General features: G+C 48.1%; 2 protein-coding genes across 2 annotated transcripts in view; one reads left to right on the forward strand and one right to left on the reverse strand.

The window, feature by feature from the left end:
* egfem1 (EGF-like and EMI domain containing 1) overlaps positions 1-7,645 on the forward strand; it is a gene marked incomplete at both ends in the record, with an annotated part of 92,890 nt that extends 85,245 nt beyond the window's left edge. The window contains 4 exons of the mRNA XM_083636617.1: positions 422-506; positions 626-683; positions 3,071-3,213; positions 7,492-7,645. Coding sequence (XP_083492743.1) covers positions 422-506; positions 626-683; positions 3,071-3,213; positions 7,492-7,645 — 440 coding nt within the window. The remainder of the gene's footprint in view (positions 1-421; positions 507-625; positions 684-3,070; positions 3,214-7,491) is intronic.
* A 700-nt stretch (positions 7,646-8,345) lies between these two features.
* mecom (MDS1 and EVI1 complex locus) overlaps positions 8,346-17,500 on the reverse strand; it is a gene marked incomplete at its 5' end in the record, with an annotated part of 217,346 nt that continues 208,191 nt past the window's right edge. Inside the window, 6 exons of the mRNA XM_083637173.1 lie at positions 8,346-10,353; positions 10,721-10,901; positions 11,006-11,254; positions 13,596-13,740; positions 14,958-15,127; positions 17,077-17,154. Of these exons, the coding sequence (XP_083493299.1) occupies positions 10,219-10,353; positions 10,721-10,901; positions 11,006-11,254; positions 13,596-13,740; positions 14,958-15,127; positions 17,077-17,154 (958 nt within the window). The 3' untranslated portion in view covers positions 8,346-10,218. The remainder of the gene's footprint in view (positions 10,354-10,720; positions 10,902-11,005; positions 11,255-13,595; positions 13,741-14,957; positions 15,128-17,076; positions 17,155-17,500) is intronic.

Raw genomic sequence — 17,500 nt, forward strand, 5'->3', positions numbered from 1 at the left:
CACACACACACACACACACACACACACACACACACACACACACACACACACACACACACACACACACACACACACACACACACACACACACACACACACACAGCCAAGGCGGTGGTGGGCTGTAAAGCCGAAGCAGCTTGAGAGAAATAGTGTGTCAGTACGTGTGAGAGGCTGAGCCCCATCGCTCTGTGTGTCTGCCTGTCTGCCTCAATAGCTGCTCCTGTCTTCTGACAGTTATTTTAATGTGCACCCAGCATGGAGCCAGGCTTCAGGCTGTCTTCGCTTTCCCCCCTCAAAGCCAAGCTCACGGGGGACTACGTACCAGTTACTTCTCTTCCAAAAAGCCCCAGAACATTTGCTTTTCATTTTCAAAATAGTGCTGATGTCTTCTTGCTTCCCCCCCCCCCCCCTCCCTTTTCAGCGCTACTAGAGCAGATCCCATCACCCCTGAACTCCTCTCTGTCCCAGCGAAGGAGAAGAGCGGGCGTCAAAAACACAGAACCCAGGTAGAGACCCACACTCCAGACTGAACGTTCAAGCACGGCGCCTGGTTCCCCTAAAGCGTTGCCGTACTGAGATCACCTTGCAAAACAAGTCAGGTGATTCATATGCTTTTGAGAAACAGAGCCCAGTACTCCACCTGGGACGGGGCGCTCTTGATAATCGACCAGTGGACCTGGGATGTAAGGGAGCCTTGGAAGGACAATCAAACACGGGGATATGTTTCACACAAGCTGCTTAGCAATACACACCAAAGGCCATTGCTTGTTGAGATCTGTTCATTTTCTCTCTGATTATTGACATTACTGTTGTTTAGCTGCTGCTCTTACCCAGAGCGACTCACAGTGAATGAGCGGTTAGGAGTTCAGTTTCTTTGCTCAAGGGCGGTTGGATAAGACTCCTCCCTCTGCTACCATGAGTGCACACACGTTTGGAAGCCGCCCCGCCCCCGGCCCTGGCAGTGTTAGTGGCATGCTCGGCTCATCCACTTGTGCATGACCACACGCACAACAGAAATGCTGATTCCTCTGAAACATGTGCCTTTTACAAACAAAGACACTTTGGAAATTAGATGTAAATGACTTGATGGTTAACATAATGGAATGCATGCATATGTCCGGTGATAGCTGAATGTATACACATAGGATAAGAAATATGTGGGTGACACATTGATGTTTGTTGTATGCTGTCTAAGTTAATCTTTGCTCCATTGAAAACTTCTGGACAAAGATGATTGTAGCACGATTGTAGCGTGATGCTTTTCAGAAACCAGGACCAGCAGAGATCCATGCATGCAGGGCCCTAGGGCCTACAGAGAGGTGTGCTACATAGATATGGCTCAATATAAGGGCCATATTGTTGAAGCAGAAGATTTTGTTTGTTTGTTTGTTTGTTTTTAACCCAGATACTCAGATTTCAGATTTGAACTTGAATCCGATTTGTGAAATTGATTTACCTACAAATGCATTGAAATACTGCTCAAATGAAAGTCTCAGTCACTTTGATATATTAATTTTGTCACTAACTGGTTTCTTATGTGTGTTTTTGTTTGCTTGCCCAGAAAATGTTGAGATAGTTAGATGTTTTGTTTTGAAATGTTTGGGTTTGGTTTTGAAACATTACTGGGGGCCGTTTCCTGAAAGAATACCACTAAGCTCATCGTTGTTGTCGGATGGCTTACAGATGATATCACACACACACACACACACACACACACACACACACACACACACACACACACACACACACACACACAGCTTCTTCAGCGCTGTGTACCTGTGAGACTCCGATTTAATTTGCACCGTGATCTTACAAAAAAAATCGTACTGTTCATATAATGAGAATTACTGTGTAGATATTTTCCTTCAATAAATTGTCCATCAATTGCCCAATAGATGAGTGGATATGAACACACTTCATTCGCCTGCATTACAAACGTTCTCAATTACCGCTAATTGGCATTGATCAAGGTTGTTCCTGTTGCAGTGCAGTGTGCTGGTCACAAAATACTCTAGGCAAATCCTGCATGTGTGGCACATCTTCAGATGTGTGCGCATGAAGTCAGCAGCTGGAATAGAGTTGGACACTTTGTCATATCAAGTTTAGAATTTTTATAAATGATGGCATAGATGTTGACATATTTCTACAGTACTTGTGTACATTTCTATTGATCTTTCTATAATAGACCTTTTCTTTTTACTGCAAGTTAAGATTACAAGTCTCATAACACTACTGCTATCATTTACCACACATGTATATTTGATGTAAATAAGAGTGTTTGTTTGTTTGATTGTTTTTAAATCATATTTGTATTTTATCTCAGGTCAATACCAATTATATCATTCATAACCTACTGTACTCACTGCCTGATGTCAATGGTGCTATTTTGATGCATTTTGGTTGTATAGATTTGATAAATTCCATTTGTACTGTATGTTCCGGTCTGTCTTGTTTTCGAACCATAATGTTTGTGGCTGTGTTTGGACAGAAATGAAGAAAACAACATCTGATTCTAACTACACATATGACCCAAGTCTGCTTATATGATTGCAGACTAACCATGCAGGATAAACACCAACAAATACAAAACATTTCTGGGTTACATATCTGGGTTTTAATTTTTTTTAATGTTATTTATTTTTTTGTTCCTGTGGAAATCCAGCCAACAAAACTTGAAGTGTGTGTGCTTTGAAAGCGGTGTTGCATGGTATTGGGTCCTGTGATCCCTGAGAGGGGAGGTGGTGGTAGGAGGGGGGGGGGGGGGGTAGCAGTGAGGTGTGGAGGTGTAAGAAGGAGGAGGAGAGAGGTTCCAGCTGTCACAGAGAGCTATGGGGGGTTGAGTGTGTGTGTGTGTGTGTGTGTGTGTGTGTGTGGGGTTGGGTACCGCCAGGGAGCCCAGGCTCCTCTCTCATCAGCCAGTGGAGGGTCAAGCATTGAGGCCATGGCTACCTCCCTGACACCTGTCTAAAGTGGGTGGGTTAAGCTGAGCGTAACAGCGGTGTGTATGGGTGGTGATCGGGGGGAAGGTGTGTACGTGCGCGTGCTTGCCTGGTTGTTCTCGGGGTGTTAGCGAGAGAATGGCGTCCCTGAGGCATTTCTCAAGTGCGCTGGAGCGTTTTTCTCCACTACGGGCCAAAGGCGCCGGTGGTCCAGCGTGGCGCAGGTGCCTGGACCGAGCGTGGCCCCAGCCGCCACAGAGCCAGCGTCCCCAGGGTGAGTGATGGGTGAACGGGCCCGCCAGCGGAGGACGGAGCCCCCCGCACCCACCCACCCCCACACCCCCGGTGAAGCTGATGGATGGGGGGGCCGCTCCGGCTCGCCCCGTGTTGTGACAAGCAGCAGATGTTCTCCAATAATGTTTATCGGGCCGGCCTTCATCTTCAGATGACACACACCTGTTTCCAGTCAAACAGGCCCGGAGAGGCCATCCATCCACTGAGCGCTGGGTGGCCAGCCGTCCACACAAAGCACACTGTACCACAGCAGAGAGCAGCGCCACAGGCCCAGACCTGGCAACCACAGGCGCAGACCTGGCAACCCGGACACACCTAAATGACAAGATGATCTTGTGATCATCTCACGGAAGCCAAACCTGTATGGTCACTGTGCTGATGCCGTGCTGCTGATGCTCCACCTCCAGGAGGATTTGTAAAATGCTGGATATAATGTAGATGCGTGATATAGGGGGGGGCTTATAAAATATATATAAAAAAAACCACACTGCAAAGATATTCTTCACGCTGAGATGCTCTTGGGAAACCAGACCCAACACAACAAATTACAGCATAGGGCACTTTGGCACAGAACAACACGAGAGCATAGAACAAGATAGCTTATGGCTCTCTGTGCCGAGTCATGCTCTTGATCCCTGGATCCAGCACCTCCAGGTACCTTCACAACACAGCACAGTGACTCAGAACCACTGTAGTATCATACCTCCAGGTACCTCACAACACAACGCAGCACAGTGACTCAGAACCACTGTGGTATCTGCTGATCTGCTGGCCCGGCCTGCGATGAGCTGAGTCAGGCTAGGCTTGAGTTTCCCAAGCAATCTATAGCACTTGAGGAAACCATTTTTGTTTCATTACTACAAGTCGAGGAACAAAGATGGTCTTTGTGCAGAAAAGCTTTTGGGGAAACTGGGCCCAGTGTTGAAGGAAGCATGCAGGCTGGCTTATCAGGAGTGAGAGAGAGAGAGAGAGTGGGGGCAGGAAACTTGCGGTGAAATAGCCCGTTACAAGGTAAGATCGCATCTGGGGTACTTTTTTGCTGTAATTAAGCATAGGCTACTCTCTGCAAGGCGATTCTATCACTTCAGTGCCGTAGCTATGTCCCCGCTGTGCTGGAGTAGATCTCCCAGAAGGCCGCTGGGGTTTGAACTCCAACTGACAAAGCTGTCGGCTCAGATAAAAGGGCGAGGGGGGGAAAGTCATTTCAACGCGTCTTGCGCCATTTGTTTGGTTGCTGACTGGAAAAATAAATGTTAAATGTCCAGGCTGCAAAAAGATGGGTATCTAGCAACTCTCCCACACTCTGACTTTCAACAATCTGAGCAGTGTACAGAGGCCATCTTCTGTTTGGATCTGCCTACGAGTCAAACTGCATGCAAGTGTGAGGCTCGACAAAATGAGTCTGTGTGTGTGTGTGTGTGTGTGTGTGTGTGTGTGTGTGTGTGTGTGTGTGTGTGTGTGTGTGTGTGTTCCAGTAGAATTATCTTTTATTGCTGGTTCTACCTACTCAAATTAGAAACCGGAATTGTGAAACAAACCTGTTTTTAATGGGTGAAATCTGTTCAAGTTGAAGTGGTTGTAGGTAGGTGTACATTAATATTTCCACCACTGGATGGCGCTCGGTATGGAGAAGAGCATGGTTGTGACTGCATGCCTATAAGTTAAGATCCTCTGAACTTGACTCTCTAAGTGGGATGAATACACATGAATGAATATCTCAGTGTAATATGATTAACACTATGTCAAATCATATTTATCCAAATTGTCGGGCAGCGCCATAGGTGCCGTGGCCCCAGTGTTACCAGAACCCTTAACCGGCCCCAGTACCCAGGACCACGGTGCCATGGGTATTGGCCTGTGTTTAGCTACTTTCTCATCTACACCGTGAACAAAGAATGAGAGGATTTCAATAACAAGCTCCAAGTGGTTCTGCCACCACGCCTGGCCTGATTAGACTCGTCATATTAAAACCATGTGCACGGCTGCTCTGGTCTGGTCTGTTCTGTTCTGTTCTGTTCACTACGACTGTGCTGAGTGCCCATCAATAACACTAATGACCCGTGGCCCAGAGGGGAAAAAACAAATAGTGTAATGAAACCGCAAGTCTTAAGCTTTGCTGCTTTCTAAGAGGGAGAGGACAGGGCTGGGGAAAGAGCAGAGGAGAAGATAGTGCAGGAGAGGGGTGGAGAAGAGGGGGAGGAGAGGAGAGGAGAGGAGAGAGGGGGAGGAGAGGAGGCGGAGGAGAGGAGAGGAGTGGAAAGGAGGGGAGAGACGAGAGGAGAGGGGCTGCAGTCAGACTGGCCTGTAATCACTGGCTCTGCTCCACCCCTAAACACGGCCAGAGGAGGTGCTACCATTATTGTAAACACAACAAAAACTTGATGTGATGATTTGTGGACCCCCCCCCCCCCCTCTCTCTCTCTCTCTCTCTCTCACACACACACACACACACACACACACACACACACACACACACACACACACACACACACACACACACATTCCATACTAACCCCCTCCACCCTTGCTCGTAGGCTGCACTCCCACACCATCCATGCCGCCCTCTTCCAAAATGTTTCCCCTGGCATCTGAGGCGGCGCGAGTGCCAAGTCAATCAGTGTGAGAGCTGCCAGCTGCGATGGCTCCCTCTCTGGGGGCGTGATGTGATGTATGTATCCAGCTCCACGCCACGCGGGCCGGCCTGGACGGGTGGCCGAGGCTAAGAGGGGAGAGAGAGAGAGAGAGAGAGAGAGAGGAGGGTGGCTGAGGAAAGGAAGGGAGAGAAGGAGAGAGGAGAGGAAAGAGACAGGGAGAGAGAGAGAGAGAGAAAGAGAGAGAGAGAGAGACAGCTAGAGAGAGAGAGGGAGAGAGAAACAGAGAGAGACAGAGAGAGAGAGGAGGTGGCAGAACGGGAGTCATAATGAGGCCTGATGGATTCTGAGGCCGTGCCAGCTGCCCCATTAGCTGAGTGGCTCCAAGCCCCAAGGAGCGCTGCCCACAGTGTGCCCACCCAACCACACACACACACACACACATACACACACACACACACACACACACACACACACACACACACACACACACACACACACACACACACACACACACACACACTGTAGGGACTCTGGTCTGGGGATACAGCCCCTTTGACAAACACAGACACACATGCGTGTGAGGCGCGTGCACACACAAACATATACTGCATTTGACTAAAACAGATTGCATTGACTAATCCACACTATACTGTCCAACCTGCTTGACACTTTAAATACACACACACACACACACACACACACACACACACACACACACACACACACACACCCTGCCAGCCTCACTCTAATACACACTGAGTCCTTTATGTGAAGCAGTGGGTTAATGATGGTAATAACTCGTCCTGCGTGTTGATTAAGTGAGAGAGGATACACGGGTGACATTGGCATGTGCTAATCAACGTTGATCAAATGCAAGAGGCACAGGAGTTCAATGTTGAGCTGCCAAACTCACCCGGCCGGGCGCCCTCCTCACCCCACTGCACTGCAGTGCCCACACACAATGAGCTCACCCGGGCGCCCTCCTCACCCCACTGCACTGCCCACACACACTGACGCTCATACACACTGCTTTCTATTCATCATATTTTGGCACTATTTCAAAAGCCGATGCCTTTGGACTTTTGTCTGGGGAAGTTCTTTATGTAGGTGATGTAATTACATGGGCAATTTAAATTCCAGCGTGTTCACTGGAGGTGTGGCTTAGGGGGGGTATAGTGCCATTGTCCCGCTGGTAGCCGAAGATGCTAGCCCAAGTTAAACGTCTTAGCACTAAGCTCATATTACAGATGCAGGCAAGGTAGAATTCACCCTTTTTACATGCTCGTTACACTGCTGCTACTATTTGTTATACCTGCAAAAGGATCTTTTGAGGGAAGGGGAATCCTGCTGCACCAATGCAGGGTGTGAAGACTTTTACAATAGCTACCACTGTATTTGTTTCAATTAAAATAAAATAAAAATGCAACAAGATGATCTAAGCTATAAAAACGGATGTGTCCTCTCAGCACTTTCTTGACAGGGTTTCTCGATAGCATCTTCACCATCTAACCCCACTGACTGAGGAACCTGGGCCCTGGACATGCTCTCACAAATCTTCTTAAAGTAGAGGTGCTGATGATGTAGGACTGCTGGTCAACTCACGTCATTAAATCCACTTAACTGAGACTTACATTAGTAAGTGAAATGAGTGTACGATAATACAGGTGGCAAAAACCCTTACTCAAGACCCTTATCACCGCTACTCCATTATGGCCCCTGGCCTGCACCACCTCCACCACCACCACCACCACTGCAGCTGACCTCATCAAAGCTGGACGACCCACGCTGACCTCATCAACACAGCCTGACCCACTGTGACCTCATCAAAGCTGGACGCCCCGCGGAGCCCCGAGGGCTGACGACAGGCCCTAAGAAAACAGCCCATCCATTAGGGTGCCAAGAGCACTGTAAACGTGGAGTGTCAGCGGCAGCCATCTCCACTGTCATGCCCAATTCTCCAACCAGCCCCTCCCCTACCAAAAACCCTCCAGCCACTCACTGGACAATGGAGCTGCTGAACCTCCAACACCCCCTCCCCTAGCCACAATGTCCGCCCACGTCGGCTGGCAGCAGTGACAGAGAGGGGGGGGGGGGGGTGCTGTGCGGCTGCAGGATGGGACTCTTATTGAGCGTTTGAGCGATGAGCCAGGTCATCACATCTACCCACCTCATCCATCATGGCCCACAAACGGACACAAATAAAGAGGACACATTCCTGCCTCCGCTCCCACTACCACATTCAAGCCCTCTGCAGCCCTCTCTTTCTCTGTCTCTGTGCGTGCCAAGGCCCGGAGAGAAAGGAGGAGCAGAGTTCAGCCTCTCGCTCCCTCTTGGAGGCCATGGGAGCGCCAGAAGAAAGAGGCAGGTGGCTCTCTGACTCAAGGCCCTGCCTGCGTAGAGAGAGAGAGCGCTGCTCGGGGCCAAGATGATGGGCGGCCAGCAGGGGGCTCTGCGGAGGGGAGAGGGGAGACAGCGGGGGGCGACTCAGATGTTAGAGGGAAAGGAAGACGTCTCAATCCACATTGTAGTCCTTTATTTCTTAGTTGCTCCTCCCACAGTATTGAATTGAAATGCATAACAGTTACATTGTAGAAAGCATTAAAACAAAGTACCTCAACTTGCTGATTACTTTTTAAAATCGATTATAAACAAACAACGACAAAAACAAACAAAAAACAAACAAAACAATCTGGTCCCTCAAAACGGGAGGATAACTGAAAGTAATCTGTTATTTATCATAGGTTTGGCACAAGGGATTAACATGAACCCAACGTCACACAAGCTTGCAGACAACCGTAGAAAAATGTCAGATACAGATCTTATCAGACCAATCATGCGCTTATGAAGAAATTATACCTGGCTTTTTTTTTCATTATTTCATTCTTTATAATGTTTTTCATTTTTTACAATTGAATCATTAAATTGTCATAGAAAACAAAAAACCCTAAGTAATATCTATTCGTCCACCGGTTTCATTAGAAGAAGAAGGAGTGAATGGTATGTTTAATACTATCCGGCACTCGAATGTCATCTACAAACCCCATTGAACTCTGGGATAGGCCCGGTGAGGAATCTGCCCTTCACCCAGGCTGAGAGCAGTGCTATTCAGTAAACAAACTACAAGTTTGCCAAGAAATAAATACAATTCTCAACATACAACAGCAAATAACAACATCACCAACCAAAAAAATGAAAACAAAAATCATGATTGTCTAAAAATGAAAGACACACGAGCATGGAGTAGCTAACGACTAGCATTCAGGCTATTTAGTGGTATTGTTGGCTGACTAGGATGGGTTCAAGGGTTTTGAAAAGACATATGCCCTTTACAGAACAACAATTAACTTCAGCACTCGCTACTTATCTCAGTCAAAAAAAACAACATTGTGTTTTCTTTTCTTCCACTAAAAAGACAATCTATTTATATCCTTTCACAGATAGCGCAGGCGGGCAGGATGGAGTGAGTGCATGAGAACAGTTGGTAGACACTTGTGTACAGTGCTATGATTGTGCAGACACACGCAGATGGGAGACTGGCCTGATTTCAGTTTAACAATGACTGTTTCTCTTTTGTTCTTCAGTGACTTCAAACATCAGTGATCTTCTCATCGCAGCGCTGCTAGTGCTGTCCTTACATGGAGAGAGAGGGTTTTCATTGGAACCCACGGTTGCTAGTGAACCCCACCCTTCACTTTTATCATCAAGTACGTGTTTTATGAGAAACACCTGCGTGTCTCCAGGGGTTAAAGGGGAATCCTTGTAACACGTTTCAAAGATATTCCTCGTCAAAATGAGAGAGACTGACAGAGAGGGGGCTTTCTACTTTACACACGGTGAAACATACGAGGCTGAGGCCGGCTGTCTTGGAGACACAACCGATCATCTCAGCTTGAAATGTTCTTCTCGCTTCCTATGTGCTGCTGGGCAATATGCAATCTAGCAATGAGACATCATCAGCACATCCATCTTCCCTGTCCACCAGCTGCCGTTGCTGTGCAAAACATAGAAATTCAGCAGAATAAATACAGCTATTATTACTTTAGCATTATTATTTTCACCATAATCATCATCATCATCATCGCTATCAACTTGGTGGACGTTAATGTAATTAATCAATTTTAAGGTCACAGAGGGACATTTTGCTCTACATCTGTTGAGTTTTTTTGGGCTGGGGCTTGGCTGGGTTTCGCTGGGACAGTGACCCTGCTTTGTGTATAAGGCGTTCCGCTCAGCAGTCAGATGGGCCGTGGTTCTGCTCAGCAGTCAGTCTGTGGACGGTCAGGGGCAGAGGGCCAGGGGCCCCGCCGACGGGCCCACAATGGGCTCCCAGTGCCATAGGTCAGGGTTGGGGGGGAGTGAGAGGTGAAAGGGGGCAGGGCAGAGGGGTGTCATCATACGTGGCTAAGGGACTGGATGGCACTGGATTCGGCAGCGGCGCGTGCCAGACTGTGCCACATGGTGGCCGGAGTGTGGGAGGCTGGGTGGAGAGAGTCCTTGTCAGCCAGAGACAACATCATGGCATAAGCCTGTGGGAGAGGAGAGATGGGTTACATTTAAACACCATGCTTCCATGTAAATACTATTTACATATATGTGCATACATAATGAACACACACACACACACACTGATGACATCATCATTGAGTGCTCGAGTGACATCCCTGGTGACATCACCAATTCTATACATAAGTGATATCCTCAGTGATTTATTTGAGTGTGCCCTGGAGGCTTTGGAGACCCCTGTGTTCCAGACCAGGGGAGGTCTAACTCCCAGGGGGGGGTCTAACTCCCACGGGTCTACTAGTACGTATGAAAATACATACAAACTCCCCTTCCCCCCCTCTCTCTCTCTCTCACACGCAAAAAATAAAAATATTTTTGCGACAATGTTACCTGGGACTTGGATTTCCTATAGAGTGGCTGTTTGACCTCCTCAGTCAGAGTGGGGGAGTCAAAAGATCGTCCGTCCTCCTCTCCATCACTTAGCTCGCTCTCCTCCATCTTGCGCATGTCTGAAAAGTGGCGAATATGATCCAGGGCTGAGTAGCCGCTCTGCTCCTCCTCATCCTCATACCTGGAGATGAAGGCAGAGAATGAAAATAAGGTCATTTCCCTGGTTTTGACAGCACTGCTAAGAATGGGAGAATATTTCGGTAGCTCGTGCCATATTGAACTTACCTCCTTGGAGAGGTTTTGCAGTTGAGGTCCAAGTCGTTCGGCCCATTAAAGTCCATTTGGTCTTGCATGATGTCATCATGGAGATTGCTGGGAAGCACTTCTTCGCCTTCTGCTTTCCCAGGAGTGTCGCTAGGCTCCTCCCCTTCTTCTTCATCAGCACCAAGCTCCTCCCCTTCCTCATCCTCTAGGTCACGTGACGCACGGCTGCTCATCAGCGGCTTCTCCTCTTCGAATGGACCGCCATTCAACCTGCAGAGCAGGAGCACCATGTCATCAATGATACTGACTGAATGGGGGGTTTTAAGGAGGAACAACTGACAATTGTTGCTGACTTGTGTAATTCATAAACACATCCCCAAGAAGAGCGTGAGAGAAAACAATTAAATTGCCTAGCAACTTTTATTTAAATTGTAAAAAAAAGAATCTCCCAGTAATCCTAAATAAATACCATTAAAATAGTAAGGGCAAATCCTTTAAATGCCTGTTGTTAAATGATTACGTAATGAGGGGAAAACAATGGAATGAAAAAAAAAAATAACACTTGGCAAGTACAAGTAGTGGATTCCCCTATTTAAACCTTCAGCTGGAATGTGCTCATGCGTTTTTGTTTTTGCTTTCTTTTCCTGTATGTTCTTATGAGAATCTCCTCTTTCCCTCGACTATAACAATAGAGAGAGAGAGAGAGAGAGAGAGAGAAGAGAGAGAGACACAGAGAAACAGAGAGAGATGGATCTGAAGCAGGACATGGCAGCTGGGCCTGGGCCCCTCTGGGCACGGCAGTGCTGGGCTGATGGTTGCAGCACTTAGCCGGAGTGCTCTGCCTCTCTACTTGTTTATTTTCCCTACTATCTCCTATTCATCTAATAGGCAAAATATTTAGCTGACAGCCCCATTTGGTGGGAGAGTTATGAGAGCGTTGCCAAGCGGCCCATTCCTCTGTCCCTGTGGAGGGAGACGGGACCAGCTATCCAAACTGCCCGGGCCTTAATGTGCACCACTGTCTCAGCGCCACAGGAAACCACCACTTGGTAAATCATCTGGAACCACATTAAGACTGATTCACTAATTACACTCGGGGACGTCTTTCGTCAGCTCCCAAAAATGCCATTTCTCGCACAAAAGGGTCCGGGGATGGGGAGAGAGAAATGGACAGGGGGAAGATGATAGATAGATAGATGGGGAGAGTTCCAAACACATCGAACAAATCGCCCCATAGATGGCAGGATGCTGACAAACAGGATGTGATGCGTCTGAAAAGGGATGTACTTTAAGCTTGTAATGACTCGAGAAGAGAAACACAGGAGGCATGATTGCGGTCCATATTTTTCGCACAATGCAGAATCTGCCTATAATCTGTGCTGGTTTATCAGCAGCTGATACTCGTGCGGTTTGGACGGCGTTTAAAAAGCTCCCCGTGGGAGGGGGCGCTCCGGGCCGGTGAGGTGCTGTTCGTGCCGTGCGGAGATGGCGGCGCCGCAGAGAGCGGCGAGCACCGGGAGAGGAGAGAGAGAGCGCTCTGATTAAGAAAACAGATTCGCTAATTACGCTTTCAAACGTGGTAATTTGCTGGGGATAAAGTATCTATCAGAAGTAGTCAGGAGCGCAGCACTTTGAAAGGAAACACGGGCCGACCCTTTGACCCCACCCCCTCTACCCTCTTCCTGCCGGCGGACATGTTGGTTCCAGATGTGGCGCCCCCCCCCCCCCCCCCCCACGCTCCCCTCCACACCCCCACGCTCCCCTCCCCGGCCCTCTGACACTCCGCCTGGCCGCGCTCTCACAGGCCCCGCTACACAATCACAGAGCAGTCTGGGAGATCTCTATCTGGCCGTACAATCTGCCCCTGTGATCAAACCAAACTCAGGCACGTAAAAACAAACGCAGAGACCTGAGCAGACCTCTAAACTGCTACCCGACCCCATCGCAGCCCCCACAATTTATTTGCATAATCCTCAGACATAATTGCACGTCGTGCGCAGATCTCTTGTGTGCGTACGTGTGGGCCGAGAGGCAACAAGTTAGGAAGATCTCTCCTGCGCTGTGATTATCCTGAATGTCATCACGGATGATTAGCCTCTAGCCCAAACCTCCAAGTCATGTGATCATGAACGAAGGCTGGCTGGGTGGTATGGAAATGCCCCGGCAATAAGCGGCAATCACTGACACAAGCCCGCTTTCCACTGCTAAACTGTGCTAATAACAGCTGACTCATTAGTCACGCCCACTCAACTCTACTAGACTCCTTTGTACTGTACACCCGACAGTCTTCTCAAAACAATTTTTTTTGCAAGGGTTCGATATGCAGGAATCTTTCATAATTTATTTGGGAAAGACTTAATTTTTCCTCAAAATAAAATGCAGATATTGATTCAAATGAATAAATGCTGATTGGATTCCATATTTGAGATGTTTTGAGCAGGCCCTGGCCTTGATAAGCCTCACTGGTCCCTGCTGTGGCGATCTGGCATGTTGAGAAGCGGTGAGAAACTGCGTTCAGCGTTCTTTGTCTATAATCATCCTCTTGTTTAGCTGCAGCTCTGTGGGATCTGTTTGGAGAAAAACAGACAGAGAAGGCCTCAGCTATGCTTACCCTTCCTCAGAGGGGTCAGGGGACGTCTGGTTCTGGGATGTGTTGCTGATAAAATTGCGTATTTCATTGAAATAGGAGTCCTCTTTGTCCTCCAAGATGGCGCTGCCACTGTCCAGCTCAGAGCGCGGGGAAGACATTGCCGTGCCTGCAGGAAGACAAAACAGGACAATTATGTTTTCAAAGACTTTCATGGTGTTTACACTTTAGTCTTGATCCAGAATCAATTTTGACAATACACGCATTAGGGCCACCGCGATACCCCAAAACACCTACAAACTACCAACTACCAACACTTGTCTCATTGTTACAATGGAATGGAGGGGGGTTTAACTGAACACTGAGCATGTCTTTAGCACTCAGCCTGTCCGCCACTGAAGGTTCTGTGGCGCACACAAAAAAGAAAGATAAACAAGCTTCTGCCACATACTGTAACTGTTGCAAAAATGTCCCATCTACTGTCATTAGCACAACATGTCGGTGCATTGTGATCTATAGAGAGAGAGACTCATTCATACTCAGACTGTCGCGGACGGAGGACATTTTTCATGACGCTGCAGCTCCCTGAGCGCGTGAGATAATTGATTTGATTCTTAATAGAGTGAACATGGTGTCTGATTAAGTGGAAGCCTCCTGCGCGGACGCTTAGCAGGCTGCTAGCCAGGTGTCACCGCTCGTTCTGCTGATTCAGAGTCAGAGCGATGCAAACTATCAAACCAATCAGCTGTGATTTGTGCCGCTGCCAAAAGCAGCAAAGTCAGAGGATATTTTGTGTTGTTTGCAGAACCGGAAGATTTATTCCATTTAATTTCTCAGCTTCTCAAATAGTCTCTGGCCATGTGTAAATTATGTTTGATGTTATGGAGGAGGAGGATTTACAAATGCAATTCAGTGTAGTGTGAGTTTTCTGCTGGCAAATACAGAACGTTTAATAGCTGGTAAAGCAGCTCTCTCTGGACTAGTGCTTTTATCATTCTGAGACATTATGCAGAGAGAAAATACTGTAGGTTCTGTCATCATAGCATCGTCATTCCATCCATATTTTCATATTTCTTTTCTCCCATGTTCTCCCCAATTGTACTTAGCCAATTCCCCCGTGTGTGTCGGGGAGCTAGTTCCCTTCTGAACAGGCTCCCCGACCGACCAGAGGAAGCACAAGTGCAGCGACCGGGCCTCATACCCCGCTGTCTTCCCACCCGCAGACACGGCCAATTTGTGTCTGTAGGAACGTCTGACCAAGCCGGAGGTACCGCTGCCATGAATTGAACCCGTGTATCTGAGGTGAGAGGCGAGTGCTTTTACCTCTACACTACCCAATCTAAACAATAAGGTCAATCCAAGCTCAGAAACTGTGATGAAAGGCACCTGAGAGGTTGCCGTTCTCGTGCTTCTTGAGGTGGCGGTCCAGGTTGGTCTGCTGGCCGAAGCAGCGGTCACACAGGTGGCACTTGAAGGGCTTCTCCTTGTTGTGGATGTTGCGGATGTGACGCTGCAGGTTGGAGGAGATGCTGAAGGAGCGGTCACAGTACTTACACCTGCAGGAGGAGGAGGAGAGACAATTTACCTTTCACTTCAGCAGAACATCATCATCGAGGGGAAAGTTTCACAAACAGACAAAACACACAAGCTGCTAGTCATTAGTAGCACTGTACCACGTAATGAATCAGAGACATGTGATTTGTTCAGCGGGAAACATAATGGGATACATAATGTGGGACACACGTGCACACACACACACACGCGCACACGCACGCACTTACGCGCACACACACACACACACACACACACACACACACACACACACACACACAGACACACACACACACACACACACATCCCCTCTCGCCGTCCCACAGTCCCAGACATGATGGAGGAGCTTGTTCAAGGTGAAACGGCGCTGCCTCTTATCTCCGGCCAGCGCAATAAAATTGCATTCTTCGCTCACAAAATAAGCACGCAACAGATTTGGTTCTAGCCCTGCAAAATTAGACGCTCCTGCCAAGTTTCTTCATGCAAAATTATACGAGAAGATTACATCTTTTCTTCTGCTGGAATTAGCTCGCTCGATTGGCTGTCCCTCAGGAACCCCCTGGTTATCTCCACAAAAAATTACAATAAACAGCGGCGATCTTTAATGGCATGCCAGCGTGTGGAGTGCAGTCTATCAGAGCGGGGCAGCAGAGGCCTGTGGCTGTCTCTGCCTCTCCCCCGTGGTCAGCAGGCCTCCTCCCAGCTTTGGGCCAAGATTCCACTACCTTGGTTACTACAGGGCCAGGCAGCACTAGCCGCTTACGCACCATGATACAGATGTAGTCACTGTGTAAGATCCACGCACCATGCTGATGCACTGCTACTTCAACCCCAGCAGCAGCAACTAGCAAATCCTAATGATGCAGCATAGACTCAGAGCAAGAAGGAAGGGACTTTGGTAATAGCTACACCACGCTCCACTCTCTCAGTTTCCCATGTAGCAATACCGCTGAGAAGCTTTTCACATCTTATTTCCTTATGTGCCAACTATGTCTATGGTTTCAGAAAAAAAAAAAAAATGAAGAAAGGAAAACTTTTAATCTTCTGATAACCTGTTAATTTGGCAAGCTGCACTCGGGTCGGCAAGTAGCCAGCGGGCTCCCAGATCAGCTCCAGTCTGGCCTCATGCACACAAGAGGAATGGCCACAGCTGCCGGGCCTGGACAGCTGCCTGCGCTCCTCATCACCCCAATTTTTCACCAAACTTCCTCCCCTCTCCTCACCCCCTCTCCTCCCTTCTCATCATCTCCTCTCCTCCTCCCCTCTCCTCATCTCTCCTCTCTTCCCCTCTCCTCCCTTCTCCTCCCCTCTCCTCGTCTCTCCTCTCTTCCCCTCTCCTCCTCCCCCTCCCCTCTCCTCATCTCTCTTCCCTTCTCATCTCCTCTCCTCTCCTCAACTCCCCTCATTTCCTCCCCTCTGCTCCTTACCAAAAAACTTCAAACCTCCTCTTCCTGTTACCCAGGCGACGGACACCATTTTTCATCTGGCAAATTATTTAGCAGTAGGATAATTGTTCCAGGCTTTTACAGCATAGGAAAACATACATAAGCTCTGTTCTAACTGTGGACAATAATTCCATGTGAAAACACCCAAGGGCTGTTAACAAATGAGCTGCATCTGTCTGTCTCTCTGTCTGTCTGCTGTGTGAAAGTGCGCTCACTGCATTCGCTCATGCTTGTGGATAGTCATTTTCATTTTTCGGATCTGACTCTTCACAGTCAAACAATGCTGAGATAAAGAGCGCCTGTATTTGTTATTCTGCATACAGTGAAACTGATCACTGGAGAGATGCTGCTGGAGGAAGAGAGAGGGGCAGATGACACCCAGCTGATATGCTCCTCTTCAACTGGCTGTTCCCACATAACAGCGACAGTGACTAACCGATGCCGCGCACACGCACACGCGCACGCGCACGCACACACACAGGTCTTCAGACTTGTAGAAATAGTCTTACCTATATGGTTGTTCTCCTGTATGAGTCCTGAGGTGGCGGGTCAGGTTGGCAGAACGAGGGAATATTTTCCCACAATATCTATAAAGGGGGGGGGGGGTAAACCATTTTAAAATGTGTTCACACTGATTAAAGTTGTACTACAGACACTGTAGAGTATGAATGATTATTGTGTCATATTGTGGACGAATAGAAGATACAGAACAATTAGAACACACACACACACTCACACAGAGGGTGTGATCAAAGTCACTGGGCCTCCCATTTATAATACTATAATTGTAATACCTTCTTCTGTATACTGTGTGTGTGTGTGTGTGTGTGTGTGTGTGTGTGTGTGTGTGTGTGTGTGTGTGTGTGTGTGTGTGTGTGTGTGTGTGTGTGTGTGTGTGTGTGTGTGAGAGAGAGAGAGAGAGAGAGAGAGAGA

Source organism: Poromitra crassiceps (genome assembly GCF_964638095.1).
Source record: "Poromitra crassiceps genome assembly, chromosome: 5".
In the NCBI taxonomy this organism is placed as follows: Eukaryota; Metazoa; Chordata; class Actinopteri; order Beryciformes; family Melamphaidae; genus Poromitra; species Poromitra crassiceps.